This window comes from Eleutherodactylus coqui, chromosome 6, assembly GCF_035609145.1.
Source record: "Eleutherodactylus coqui strain aEleCoq1 chromosome 6, aEleCoq1.hap1, whole genome shotgun sequence".
In the NCBI taxonomy this organism is placed as follows: domain Eukaryota; kingdom Metazoa; phylum Chordata; class Amphibia; order Anura; family Eleutherodactylidae; genus Eleutherodactylus; species Eleutherodactylus coqui.
This window is the reverse complement of record NC_089842.1, coordinates 130,789,878-130,805,636: the sequence shown is the minus strand read 5'-3', so window position 1 is coordinate 130,805,636 and position 15,759 is coordinate 130,789,878. Positions and strand designations below refer to the sequence as shown.

General features: G+C 43.7%; 1 protein-coding gene across 5 annotated transcripts in view; it reads right to left on the bottom strand.

Moving 5' to 3' along the window:
• The window catches only part of CEP128 (centrosomal protein 128), a 170,737-nt gene that overhangs the window by 18,371 nt on the left and 136,607 nt on the right, over positions 1 to 15,759 (bottom strand). For all 5 annotated transcript variants that reach the window (XM_066607607.1, XM_066607612.1, XM_066607609.1 and 2 more), the window contains one exon: positions 5,902 to 6,015. In XM_066607607.1, the coding sequence (XP_066463704.1) occupies positions 5,902 to 6,015 (114 nt within the window). The remainder of the gene's footprint in view (positions 1 to 5,901; positions 6,016 to 15,759) is intronic.

Sequence of the window (15,759 nt, the reverse complement as noted above, 5' to 3'; positions counted from 1 at the left end):
TCCTTGATAATATTACATGAAGGACAAGCATCTGCCTGTATTTCTCAGCAGTGACACCATTAATCCTGACCAATTTATTGAAATGCAGCCCCAAACTTGCAAGGAACCTCCATGATGCTTCACTGTTGCCTGCAGACACTCCTTATTGTACGGCTCTCCAGATCTTCAGTGAACAGACTGCCTTCTGTTACAGCCAAATATTTCACATTCTGACCCATCAGTCCAGAGCACCTGCTGACATTTCTGTGCACCCCAGATCCTATGTTTTTGTGTGCATAGTTGAGTTGCTTGGCCTTGTTTCTACTTAGAGGATATGACTTTTTGGCTGCAATTCTTCTATGAAGACCATTTCTGGCCAGACTTCTCTGAACAGTAGATGGGCGTTTCTGGGTTCCACTGATTTCTGCCAGTTCTAAGCGGATGGCACTGCTGGATATCTTCCAATTTTGAAGGGAAGTGAGCATGATGTGTCTTTCATCTGCCGTACTCAGGTTTCTTGGCCGACCACTGCGGTCCTCAATGTTGCCTTTTTCTTTGTGTTTCTTCAAAAGAGCTTTAATCCCCAGTCTGCTTGGAGATCTTTGCCTTGGAGAGACCCTACTGATGCAGTAGAACAACCTTGTCTCTTAATGCTGTGCTCAGTCTCCCTATGGTATATGACCTGTCTTCCATAACCTCACCTTTGTAGCAGAGTTTGGCTGTTCCTCACCCAGTTTTAGCCTCCTACAGTCATTAACGGAGACAAACAGCTGTATGTTTCAATTTACATATGAAAATGAGCATTACCACCTGTTTGGTTTCATTGGGTAATCATACACCTGACTGTAATCCCATACAATCCCTGATTGTGTGCCAGCATACCTAGACGAATTGTTGTTTTAAAGGCAAAGCGTGATCACACCAAATATTGAATTAATCTAGATTTCTCTTTTGTTCATTCACAAACTATAGACACTTTTAAAGTATTTTTACTTTGTGGCATTTTTTCCTCAGCCTAAACTTTTGCACAGTACAGTATATTAAAATTGCAATCAAGATTATAGCAGTAGTCAAGATAATGGATGTCGGTGTAACTACAAACTGCCACCTCTATTTTTCTATAACCACCGCCAGCATGCTGACACCTTATAATCAGCAGAGGTTGGTGTGCTATGATTTTGGAGAATTACCGCAGCTGTGTTTTATAGATACAAGTGAAAGACATTACTCATGGACTCAACGTCACAGGTTTTTTTTAACCTAAAATGATTGTAGAATTAATGTGCATGTGTCATTGGTATGGAGCAGGGGTGTCAAACTCTTTCACCGAGGGCCACATCAGCCTTATGGTTGCCTTCAAAGAGACAATTGTAATTGTAAGGCTGTATAGTAAGGGCTCGTTCACATCGGCATATTTGCGCAGCGCATTATGCACGCAATACACAGTGAATAGAACCCATTTATATAACCCATTTTTCGCAGAATGTGCGATTTGCATGAAAACCTATATGGCATGACCTATTTTGCTGTGTATTATATATTGCAATTGGCCATTGAAGTGAATGGGCGGGCGCAAATACGCAGTGAATAAGCAAGAAACCTGCATATTCACTGCGCATTTGTGCACCATTTTGAAGGGCTTGTCTGCTTTCGTTTTTGCATGCGCAAATACGCAACGTATTTGTGCACATAAAAACAGCTGAAAACCGCAGGCATAAACGGTTTTCGATCTCGCAAATATGCAGCATATTTGCACAAACAAAATCCGCTTACACCCATGTGAATGAGTCCTAATACTTACCCAGATAGTGGCCCCAGTAGTAACAGTGACTCCTACAGTGGCCCTAGTAGTAATAGTGTCCCCCCTATATTGCCCCCCCCCCCGTAGTAATAGTGACCCCCCCCATAGTAGTCCCAGTAGTAATAACTACCACCCTTTTGGCCTCTAGCCAGGCAGTATCCTTACACTTTCCACTCACCCCTCCTGCAGTACCACTTTGGCCGAGTCTGTGACTGCTAACCCCTCACCTCGGCATCTGGGCTGCATACAGGATGGCGCACGCAGACGCCGGGGGATAAAAGTGGTCAGTGGTCACAGACTATACTGCAGGCGAGGCGAGTGGAATTCCTGTTAGGTTTGAAGCACGGCCAGCAGGCTACATAAAGTGAGGCCTTGTGTTTGACATGTGTGGTATAGAATGTACATCTCATCCATCAGGGCTGGTGCCAATGCCTGCAATCACATGCAGACTTGGTGAGGTGATAGGTGTGCTCTGGCATCGTTACAAGACTAAACCTATAATAAAAGTGTGTAGCGTATGGGGCTGGGTAGAGAGGAGAGTGGATTAGACACGAGCCTGGGGCAAAAGTTAAATGTAATCAAGTTATGGATTTATTGAAAGTAAAGCTTTCCCTCCAATTAACCTGGGCTCCAAGCCAACAAATATAAACTTCAGCATCTGGGTGACACATCTTCACTATCTTTACTTTCTGCTCTTCAAAAAAAAAAAAAAAAAAAGTCTGTTGCTCCATAGAAGCTATTAACAAACTGCAGTTAATGGATCTGCTTTTAGGAGTCTCCTTCGTACTGCGAGTCCTGCTGGGGGACAAACAGATCTGCACATTAACACATTACATGTTGATCCTACATCATAGGGATTGAAGTCCCCTGCTCATGACCCCCCCCCCTCCTATTAATCTAGTGGCGCTAGAAGTAGCGTTTGTCACTTTTTGTGTGACCATGTATCTCATTTTCACCGTGTGATTTCCTCTGCAAAGAAATAAGCGGCTGCACAGACCGTACCCATGGGTAAAAACAGCTTCAGTCTTAGAAGTGGTTGTCGAGAGGGACAGCCCCTTTAATACCGCTGCAGCTTAGCTCATTAACCCTTTCAGAACGCTATTTTTTTTAAAAAAGGTTTTTCTTTCCAGCCGTTTGTGAGCCATAACATTTTTTTCTTGTCTCCAAATCTCATTTTTGCAGAATGAGTTGCATTTTGTAATGGCACCTTTTCTAATATTTCTGCAAATGGGGGGAAACTAGCTACAACTTTTCAGCAATTTTTTGAATTTTTCACATTTACGGGGTTCACTGTGTGGTATGACATGTTACCTTTACTTTGCGGATCAGCACAATTACAGGGATACCACATATATGTCACTATGTTTTCACAGAAAAAATGCTTTAACAAAAAAATATTTGCTTTTATATCGCCATACTTGGGGTGGGGGGTGGAAAAAAAAGTTATGCTTCTCAATCGATGGAGCTGTGCAAGTGTTTACTTTTTGTGGAATGAGTTGACATTTTGATTGGTATCATTTTTTTTGGTTATGTGACTTTTTGATAGCTCCTTATTCAGCTTTTTGGGATACAGAATGAACAAAAAGTAGTAAGACTGGTATTGCTTTATGTGGCATACACCATATAGATTAAATAACATGTTAATTGTATTGTGTGGATCATGGTGATACCAATTATGTTGGGGTTTTAATAAAAAAATGTATTGGACAATTTCTGCTTTTCTTTTTTAAACCCCACTAGGTGACTTAACCGTGCAATTGCTTGTATAATACATGACAGTACTTCTGTATTCCAGTGTATTATGCCCATCAGCACAACACTGAGACATTCTAATAGGCCCTAGACACCCCGTGATAGTATGATGAGGAGGCCAATGAGGTGACAGAAAGAGCCCTCACTTTATCTAAACGCTTACTAACTGGCATCTGAGGGTTAAATGGCTAGGATTTTAATACACCATTGACAGTAGCTAGTGATGGCTTGGTTTAGCTTTTAGGTCCATCCCATCACTCGCATAGCAATAGGGGTTACAGGGTTTGCAATTGTAGCCCAGTCCCTAAGCTAGGGGGGCCCCCAAGGACCCCCCCTCACTACTTAGATCTCTGCAAGGCTCCCCAGCACCTTCCATCCAGCCAAGCAACTAGTGCACAGAAACAGATGTTATTGTGCACTAATTATTTGGCCAGAGGGAGTGTGACATTACGTTTTTGGGGGGGGGGGGGGGGGGGGGGTTGGGGGGGGGCAAGGACACATGGGGGTGTTTATCACACTATAGAGTCATGGGGGCTCTAGCTTTAAAGTGGCACTATTACTTTATAAGGATATTCTGAGACTTTTTTATTTTTGCTATGGATGAAAGATAGGGACTTGCCACTCGGATCCCTACCGATCAGTTGATTCCTCACGCAGCTGTTGCTATGGTTAGCAAAAGAACCAGAGAGTGCTGTCCACGGTCCAGGGGTCCCGGTTGGTACTGCAGCACCGCTACTTTCTAATTTGTGACAGCAGCCCCTGGAATCAGCTGATTGGCAAGGATCCAAGCAGTGGTTTCCTGCCAATCATCCATTGAATACCCCTTTAATGGGGCACAGGGAGGCTGTATTACTTTAAAATGACACAGGGGACTCTATTTATAGGGGCTCAGGAGAGTTTTATGTTTTTAAAGAGGTTGTCAAAGTGAAGTAAAAAAATATATATATCCTGCCTCCCATGTAGAAAAATAATAAAACAGTTGCATGCTCATCACCCCCAGCTCCCCGCAGCGCCACATACCCAGGTCTCCACTATGATGCTATATTAACAGCTGCAGGTGAAGGGGGCAAGCTGAACTTTTGCACCCAAGAGCAGTTACCGGTAGCTACGCCCCTGTACGCTATGACAGCACTATGCAAGTATGGCTCGTTGAACCCCTTGGCGGCAAGCTGCTAAGGATTTAAAATTGTTGTATACTTTAATCACTGTATAATGAAACACAGTTTATTACAAATTCGCTGTTACAATTCACCTTTTGTAGATTTTGGCTTGTTGTCAAAAAAAAAAAAAAAAAGAAAAAATATTGAAATTCTTTTGTGACCTAGTCCTGCTCTCACGGCTGAGGGTTTCTTACAGTTTATCAGTGTAGACAATTTTATGGGTTCCTGTCAAATCAGATGCTGAAACTATAGTGGAATTCATTGGGGGGCCAAACCCCATCCTCTGGTTCCCTCTTGGAATAGGGGATCTGCTGACATATTATCCTTCTCTTCTCCTAGCCTGATGAAGAACACGCAAGTTCAAAACTGCGCTACACAACATTTTATTAGTGCTTTGGAATCCGCATACAATCTATGTCTAATAGAGAACAGAATCTAAATTTGCATTGGAAAGAAGTCTGTAGTGCAGTTCCTTTGCATTCCTTGCAGACCATTTAATGTGCGTTATATACAGCAGCAGCACAGATCTATTGTCCCGAGCTCCAGGCTGATTATTCTTGCTCTGTATACCATCCCACGGTAAAACTGTAGTGAAAAGAATGTTCTAAAACACCGCTTACACATAAAAAAAAAAAAGTGGTGAACCGGGGGCCCTAAAAATTCACATGGATTTCATTCCAACAAGTCTGTTCTAGAAGTATTTACTTTATAATGCAAATATGGCTTCTGCAACTGCATGAAACACAAGGATATCTCCAGAAGTAAATAATACCAAATGACTAAACTGAGGTTCCAACTCAGTGGAAATCCTCTTTAATTATTAATGATCAGATTATTTGCTAATGAGCTGAAGTATCCTGGGTATACACACAAGGCATAATTAGTATATGAAGGCATAACGAGATGCGAAAAGCAGTTTGTTGCCACTTTCCATGATCTAGCAACAGATTTTTCCACATTGCACATAAACAGGCTGAAGAATAAGTTATAACAGTATGAAATAATGAAGACAATACACAGTTGCGGTCTATAGTATAAGTTTCTGCATCATTACATAAGGAAAAAAACTTCCACTTCCAGGCAGCATAAACCGCAGGAATGGCTCATTACGGAATATGCTTCGCTTCGGTTCTAGAGATCTGACCGGGCTGACCTCGCAAGGGGCAGACTACCCTTTCCATGAGCACCATTAAATAAAGCAGTTATTACCCTATACTCCTGGATCCTGCGCTTGGAGTCTTCTAGCTGTTGCTGCAGTGAGCCAACGATCTCTCGGTATTGGGCATATCTTTCCTCCATGACTTCTCTCTGTAGGCGAGAGTCCTATGTAGAAAACAGGACACAATGTCACAACGTCACAACGTCCTCAGAACACACACCCTGTTCCTTCAATGGAGAATGTGTAACAATGCTCATTACATTCTTACATTATTGCATTGAAGAGAGGATATCTAAGACTCAAGAACTCACCTTCAGGAATGTTCCTGCAAACCTCTATTCAGAAGATATTATCCATCTCGTGTTATTAATTATCTAGCTTCAACTATCGGAGCACTAGAGAAGCCACAAGCTATGCCTTAAGAGGCCGAAAGCTGCCGGTCATACATTGGGACTCGCACCTATCTTCAGTTCTGTCCTCCCTGGCCCAGGTTTATGCACTGGATAAGATTACACAAACAGCCCAAAAGGCTGAACTACGCCATTTACGTAATTCACACAGACGTGCATGAAGGTTATGGAAATAATATCACAGTGAGCTACATTGTTTCCACAGCTCCCGAGTTATGGAAACAACGTAGCTTGCGGCCTCATGTTGGTTTCCTAAATCCCATTAACTTCAATAGGAGTTAAAGAATCAATGCAAGATGGCTCATTCAATTGTTTCCATACCCCCAGCTGCCTTGTATAGAGGAGTATTCCCATAGCAGCTATGATTGGCCAAGATGGCAATATCCCTTTAATACATCCATAGGTACAGGTCATCAGAAAATGGGTTTTCTAAACCAGGCATCCCCTCAAACCTTTTCGCAACCAGCATTTGTAGACATTTAGAACTTAGATCTAGGTCTGCATAAAGATACCTTCGGAAAATCATCTAAACTGGAAAGTTTTTAAAAAAATCTAGGCTGCCCAGGAATGGCATAAAATGTATGCTGTCAGAGGAGGAAACCCATACTAGGATGGGAAAATTCATGTACAGTCTCTAGGGAAAGGGGACAGAGCAGAGCCCAATGTTACCCCCTTCTGGACAGTGAACTTCAGGCTTCGCTCAAAATCTCCAGTCATTGTACCTTTAGGCCCCGGTCTGGTCTGCATATGAATGTCCTTGGACCGGTTTCCATAGGCTGCACTGACAGCAGCTATTTTCTACAGTTCCTGGACAACCCCTTTAAGGTGAAATTTTCAAAAGTAAATTTAAAAAAGTAACATACTAGATGTAACAGGAATTACACACCTCAGTAAGTGTATCCCTAAAAAACCCTATATATTTCCTGAAAACAAGACAGCCAGACAATTGCCATTGTCTTGACAGGCTGTTGATAGTGAAGGAGAACAGGGCTAATGATGTGACAAAGAAGATTTAAAGAGGTTGTACCTAGATCACACATTATCCCATATCCACAGGAATCGCTTCTCCCACCGCAGTGATGCCAGAATGAATGGAGCACGGTCCGAGAATGTGCTGTCAGAACTCCATTCATTTCGATGGGCTAATGAATGAAAAAACCCAAGTGCTTGCTGCTTGGGTATCTCCGCAGCCACATTGAAAATGAATGGAGCGTCAGCGCTCTTACATGATCAGCACTACACAGTTTCCTCCTCACTGGGGGGCTGCAATTATCCTACAGTGAGGACGGACGAAGGGGCACAGAATTCCCGTTCTTGAGATTGACTGTGGTTTCAGCATTGAGACCCTCACTGATCAGCGAGTTATTCCTTATCCTGTGGACAGCAGATAATGGGTAATCTTGGTACAACCTCTTTAAAGAAAGACAATGCATTAAAACATACATTTGCACCTCAAAATGCTCATCTGAAAGTGCACAAATACTGATTTATTTTTTTTCTGGATCTAGTTGAAAATCGTTTACTCCAGCAGTCAGTGGGTGAAATTACCTTTTCTGATTGATGGAAATTTTTCCTAATGTCAGAAATGCATCAGCCATTCCTCTCTAGTAATTGTTATCGGTATGACTGTAGCATGTAATATGTATTGCTAGAGAAGCAGTCAAGAAATTTTACCGTAAAGTTCAGGTACAGACAGGATAGGGGCAGTGTAAGGATTAACAAAATTAAAATTTCCCCAACTCAGAGGTCTCTGGAGGGCGTTCTGCTGCTTCAAATGAGACAAAATTCGGACAATGCCCACTTCAGATGATATGCTCACCATTTATGAAAAAAAAAAATTTTAGTAAAAAAAATTCTGTGGTAGGTGGCACCAGTGTCAGATCTGAAGAACAGAATTCGTCGGTATGTTGTAGCCATTAAAGCCGACTCACTGCCTCAGTTGTGGAGAACATGGTCTTGTGAATGGAGAGTGTGGTTGAAAGCTGAGGGGAACTTATTTAACATTTGTAGCAAGATTTGCGTAGCTACGGCACCAGCTATTAGTGACTTTTTAACGAACATTTATTTTGTTGTAATAAATGACTGTTGTCCAAATTTTGTTTCATTTGAAGAAGAACGCTCTCTAGAGCCTTCTGAGTTATGCTGCCTGCACACCACCAGATTTCAATTGCAGAATTCGCAATAGTCACCTGTGTGGACGATCCGTGGTATTCTGCACCCAGTGAAGAGATTACTGCGAGCGGATTTAAAATTGCAGCATGTTGAAGTCAATGGAAATTGTCTGACCCGCAGCCCATCCGCAATTGACATTGCAGATAGGCCTCGGATACCCGCGTCATCGCTTAGTGACAGTGCTGGAAAAGCAAACATTTTTAAAAAAAAAAGAAAATCTGTACTGCGCATGGCCGATGGTGAGCGTCCATGGTCATCGGCAATACAAAAAGTGAAGGTAAGTGGGGTCATCGTGCGGGGTCAGAGTCGAATTCCGCTGTGGGCTCCTGCATGCAGAATCTGGATCGCCCGTGTGCAGGTGGCCAGAAGGAAGTTTAATTTTGCTAAACCTGTACTTTATTAATGTGTTTATTCAGGCATTGGTAAAAGCTTGGGTTATGGAGTCAAACAGCCTAATTAAGCACAGAGAGGCGATGAGATAAGCCAATGCTCATCTTCTCACAACTCTTCTAGAGAGAAAAAAAAGATCCCTGCATGTCACAATCAGAGAGCAAGTATTCGCTTTGTTTAATAACATGAGGAAAATTTGATGATGACCCTAGAGAGAGGGGTAACTACAGTCATACAGGGACAGACAGGGTGATTTATGCTACTCCTCCTCTTCCTGAAAACCTGTCAGCATACCTGCAGTAACCCCCCCCACTCCCCACTCCTCCATGTTGGCTGAAGTTAGAGCCGATGAAGGGGTAGACACTAGAGATGAGCGAGTATACTCGCTAAAGCTAACTACTCGAGCGAGTAGTGCCTTAGTCGAGCATCTGCCCGCTCGCGTCTAAAGATTCGGGTGCCGGCGGCGGGTGGGGGAGAGCGGGGAGGAACGGAGGGGAGATCCCTCTCTCCCCCCCCCCCCCCCCGCTCACCGCCGCAACTCACCTGTCACCCGCACCGGTAGTCGAATCTTTAGACATGAGCGGGCAGATACTCGACTAAGGCACTACTCGCTCGAGTAGTTAGCTTTAGCGAGTATACTCGCTCATCTCTACAGACACATTTCAGCTTGCTCTCTCAGGCTGGATCACAGCTAAAGCTTTAAACAAGACTAAAATTGCAGCTCTAATTACAATACAGTCTGAGATAGAGCCATGACTAGCAAGGACATATCTTTGGCTACTGAGGTACCTCCCCACAAAGGCATATTATAGGTTTTAACCATTTCCCTGCCAATAGATTATAACTGCAGAAATGGGATAGTAATGAGTGAATGGCCCTTTAGAGTTATAACTATAGTTATATGTGTTAGTGACCTTTCTTTTAGGTTTTGGCACTGGTCACTCTCTTACTCCCCCATGTGTAGTGCACAACCATTACACCCGCACCATGCAATGATCGTTGGTCACCAAAGCAGCATAGCTGATTTTAAAACCAAGATAAACCATGAAATCCAGAGTTTGTGCATTACACCCACAAGTGCAGCAGCTTCCCTCTCATTTCTGGGACCTGTGGACGCCGCTATTCCTGCCCATCACTGCTGCATTCTCCTCCTTCTAGAACACGTCCGTCTGGCCAATCACAGTGAGCGATCGGAATGTCCCGAACCTCCAGTGTACGGCAGCTACAGACAAGAAGGATATTGTGCCGTGATGAAATGTATTGGTTTCTTTGTCTTTAGAAATGGTTCTCTATAGTTTGGTCTTGCACAATTATCCGAGGCTGAAGTAGGAGTGTTTGGTGGCTGTGGTTAAATCTGCCGTGTTTTGTGATACACAGAGCGTAACCATGACGGCACACCTGTTTCCCATTTCCATCACTCAGCACAAATACCAACATATGGAACAATGTCCGCCCTCCTTAAGTGCACCGATAAAACAAATCCTAGTAGAATAATACAGCACACGAGCTACAAGGAAGTCCTCGCCATCGATATCCCATCCAGGAACCAATATTAAGTCCTCATTAATAACCCCACCCACTCCATTATCTGGGATTGTGTTCTCTGTAGTAAGGTCCGCTACACAAATATGAAAGAAATGTCAAACTGCAGCAGGTCTGATGACCAGGAGGCAGCTAATCCCAGGGCCGGAGCGCGAGACTTGGCTGAATGGAACAATGCATTTCTCATAGCTGTTCCCATCACTCTCCGCAGAAAGTATTTTTCCTCCAGAGGACCCAATTGTGGATGGAGGTCTGGGCTGCACTATAGCCGAGAGCTGACACTGCAGCCTAAAGAATAGGACTCATTCATGCTAGCCCCATTCAGATCATTTTCTCAAGGTCGCTTCGTACAGTGTTTCCTCCTTTGTTCCCTCACACCGGAATATTTCCTTAGATCAGTGAATACCAATGTCCTAGGGGTCTATTCATTACAACTGCACATTGTGAGCACTCTGCTGTTTCTCAGCTCTTGGGGTCCAGAGATTAAAGGTATCAGTCTTGCGTCCCTGTGTTCTCTCAGCTAGAACAGACATTTGTTACCACGCACTAAAGCATGAAGCCGGGTGACGCTTTATTATAGCGTGGCCTGGACTCCACATTCCTCCTACAACAAGGCCCAAATGACCCTGTTCTGAGACACAGCATATTGTTTCCAAATATGTCACTTTCGCATAAAAGGAAAGAAAATACAATAGAGTGACATGTAGTCTTAGAAATAGAATGGTTTTGCAGATGACACAAAAGTGTGTTACATGGCTGATCTCCCTGGAGAGGTCTGAGAATTGATCCAGTAAAGCTAAATAGCTTCTATGTTACAAACAATACCAACTGCAGTTAAAGGTTTCTAAATATAAAATACAAGGAATCCCCTGTGCGAGTACCAGATCAGTAGTTCTGCATTAGGCCCTGTTCACATTACTTTTAAAGCTTTTCATCAGAGGACTCCCCCCATATACCTCTAGAAGAAGGCTGCAGTGTTTCATACTATATCTGCATACAGTGAGATACGTTACCTCCACCTCCACTCTCTCCCTGGATAGAGAAGTACCTGAGCAGCTGCAGCTCCCAAAAAAGGTACGAAGTGTGATCAAAAGGGGGTTTAACCCTTTGCAATCGAATTTTGGATTCAGGGTTTCCTAGGGGGGCTTTCTCTTTCTGCCATTATACAATGGCGCCATCTGCTGGCTAGAGTGAGTACTGCAGTGTGTGACATGCTGGAGAGGCCCTCGACAACAGAGCGGCCAGTAATCTACCCTGCCGGACGTCTTCCGACATCAGAGCTGTACAGACTTCAATCAAAATGTCTTTAGACGTCAGAAAGTGGATTGGAAAGGGTTAAATAAGAACACCATTTATCACTGTGCCACTCACCCAACACAACCTGTGCACAAAGAACTGCTTTAAAATATACCACACTACCACAAACTGTGCTGCTCCCCTCTGCTCTGCTTTCTAGATGACATTTAACCCCTTAGTAACAAAGTCTGTTTGCACCTTAACAAAAAAACTTAATGTTTCTGTTTTGTTGCACCGTCTCTTTCCTAGAGCAACAACATTCGGTCGTGATAGCCATATGAGGGTTTGTTTTTTTATGGAAAAGTTGTATTTTTTTTAATGACATCATTTTGGGGTACATATAATGTACTGTATAACTTTATAAAAAATTTTTTAGGGGGATTAGGGGAAAAAAAAGAAAATCTGGCATTTGTTTTTTGGATTTCATTTTTACGGCGTTCACCATGTAAAATAAAGGTGATAAAATTCTCTGGCTCAGCACGATTTCGACGATACCAAGTTTATACAGCTTTTTATGATTTTGCTATTTTTGTACACTAAAAGCATTAGCATCAGAATAAAATCCCTTAGCTGCAGTTGAATAAAGACATATGGGCGGTCGTTAAGGGGTTAATCGAAGTGGCTTATTCAAGTCTGTTCCTAGTCCCCTCTACATATTTAATTATGCTGTTCCGACCTCAGTCGAGATCGGCTATGTTTCTGCATTGTTCAGTCCTCATTACTGATCCACATCCTGCTGCGCTAGCAAGTATATGGTTAAACTCTTCCCTGGGTCTGGTCACTAATGTCTTAGGACCTCCTTTAATTACAGCCGGCACCTGGACATCTCAGTTTAGTGCCTATGAGACATACAGTGCAGTAACGCTGTTGTGTAATAGCAGCCTTACTTGTCATGATCTACGGTATATACCCTGCTGCTTTCTTTATTTGGGGCCCGAGGATGTATACACAGCTTTTGTTCTGGTTCATTCCAGCTCTTATCTCTCTTTACTGTCCATAGATTAGTTTCCTGATAAAAGTCCCATCTGGCCGTCTGCTCTCATGAATTCTGCCTCAAGCCACCCAGTCTAGTCTGTTGCGTCTTTAAGCTGATATATTTCTTCATTTTTGTATGACAATCTGAATTCTGCCTACTGCTGAAGCCCTTGGTCTGCTTCTCATACCTGGATCTTGAGCTAGTTCTGCTGCTGGACATGATCTGCTGCCTAGTGCTTGGATTATCTGCTGTTACACCTGGATCTTGCCCTCTCTGCCCTCTCTGCCTTCTCCTGACTACTCTCCTGCCTCGCGCTTCTGATTTTTTTTGCAGTAGTTCTGGTTGAGGCTACTGGCTCTTTCACCTGGTTCCCTTTAAGTTCATTCTAGTCCTGTTGCTGCTGCTGCAGTGTCCATAAGGATCCACATCCAAGTCACACCTCCTGTCACAGTATCCTCAGCTCTCACATTTCACAACACCGGAATAGAATTTATTTTTTTTTTACTTATGGCTCTTCCACACCTGCGTTTTTTTTTCACGTGATAGCGCTGCATTTTTTTTTTAATGCAAATGTCAATGGGACTTCCTAATGTTCAAAACACATTGCACAAAAATCACAAGTTTGTGCTTTGCGATTTTTGTGCAATGCGTTTTTAACATTAGAAAGTCCCATTGACATTCATGTAAAAAAACCACAGCAATATCGCGTGAAAAAACAAAGTGCAAGAAAAAAAGTACGTGTGCGAGAGACCTTAGGCTATATTCATATAGCATGTTTTTTAAAGCAACCACATTGAAGACAGAGGTAAAAACACGTGTTTTTTGCTATCCTGCACCATGTGAATACAGCCTTAGGCCTCATGCCCACGGCCGGGTTGGATTGTGACTGTGAAATCTCGCAGTGGAATCAGACCAGGCGCCCCCCCCCCACCCTCCCCTCGAGACCCTGTACTCACCTCTCCAGATCCGCCGCAAGTGTCTCAGCTGGCGAGCATGTGCAGTGCAGCGCATGACACACCGGTGCGATTTGCCACAATACGCTGTTCACAGTGTTAGTATCGCGAGACGGACGGCTTCCCTTGACTGCAATGAAAGCCGTCCATGCAATTTTACACACAAATTAGAACATGCTGCGATTCTTCCCTATGAGCGGAAAATTGCAGTTGCTTTCCGTTCGTGGGCAGAGGAGAATCGTTTACCACAGCATGTCTATGGACAGACATTGCTGCGGAATTTGCGGCGGGTGTCTGACCGTGAATTCTACAGCGATAATCCATCTGTAGGCATTAGCCCATAGTTGAGCCATTTTGTGATAAACTGTACAGAATACATCATGGTATACTGAACAATCACTGCATTAGGAACAGCTGGCACTTGACATCTTATGATCAGTAACGTGGTACCACATGGTAGGCGTGCCATGATCTGCTCTAGGATAACGTGCTGGCCACTCAGTTGCGCAGCATGTGGCTGGGTTCACACGGGGCAGAAATTGCTGCAGAATGTCCATGCAGACTTTCTTGCTGGCAATTTTTATACCAGGATAAAGCAGCAAAGTGAACAAGATTTGAAAAAATCTCGTCCACGAGCTGCGGCGAAGCCGCAATGAAACTGACATGCCGGGCGGAATTCAAAGCCAGGGCATGCCAATTTTAACGCTGTCTCCACTGTGGCCATCTCTCCTCTCTATGGGAAGAGATAGCCACAGCGGAATGCAGACGGTGAAGCTGGATTTCTGCTGCGGAAATCTTGTGGCATTTCCATGCGATCCTACTACCGTCATTCCGTGAGATTTTTGCAGGATTTACGCCCCGTGTGACCGCAGCCTATGGTCTCCCTCACACAGACGTTTGCAGAAACGCAGTGTTTTTCAACGCTGCGTTTACTGTGGTTTTAGCAGCGTTTGTCATGCATTTTTGGCTGCGTTTTCAGCACAGCTCAGCCAATCACAACCAGCGCTGGATGCGCCTATCACAGCCATTCACTGAATGGCTGTGATTGGTGCATCTAGCGCCAGCTCTGATTGGCGGAGCCAGGTGACACTCACTGACCATCTACCCCCAATCTTCCCCGACTAAAGTGCCATATTTCAACAGGACAACGCTCTGTGTCATCAAGTTCGGATCACTAGAGAGTAGTTTGAAGAACAGGACAATGAATTCTCCACGCTGCCTTGACCCCAAACTTTGCAGACTGTAACCCCACTGAACAGGTTTGGGATATGCTGGAAAGGGCTGTAAAATCTGCTCCCACATATCTGCAAAATGTGCATTAACTAAAGGAGTTGCTGCCGCAGGCATGTATATGGAGGATGTTCACCACCTTGTGGAATCTGTTCCCTGACATCCGGAAGCCGTGATCATCCAAAAAGGTGGACCAACCTGTTGTAGAGTAGGTATTCCTAATGCAGTGATTGCTCAGGGTATATCTATCCCAGAATTTAACACCATTAATCCTTTCCAATCCAATTTGTATCCTGGTTTTCCTAGGGGGCTTACTCTTTTTCTGCTGTTATACAACAGCGCTATATGCTGGCTAAAGCCAGTACTGCATAAGGGGACAGGCTGCATAGGCTCTGACAGCAGAGAGGCTGGCAGCATACGATAAGAGAACCCTGACGGGCGTCTTCCAACATCGGAGCTGTACAGCCTTAAATCATAATGTCTTTAGATGTTAGACAGTGGATTGGAAAGGGTTAAAGCCACATGTCCCTCCTCCCTGCTCTGTGTCCAGGCAGCATGTTATGACCACTTGCAGGGTACTGCAATACCCGAGAACACAAGAGTAACAAATTGGGGTGTGCTCGTCTCCAGTATACGGCGCACACATAAAATAGCAGATCTGTGGAAAGAAATGCAATTTTCACAAATCACTGCACATTAAAATTAAAAGCTGCATGTGAATTCAAACTCTGTACACCATGAGATGAATGCCTTGAGGAGTAAAGCTTCTAAAAAAAAAAGTGTCACTTTTTAGAGGTTTCTAATATTCTAGCACCTCTGTAGTTCTGCCACAATAGTTAGGACTCAAATGTCAGTTATTGCTCGATCCCTTCTACGCCCTGATGTGTGTAAAGGTAGCCGACCACGGCCACATGAGAGTACAAAACTCTATATGAGAAC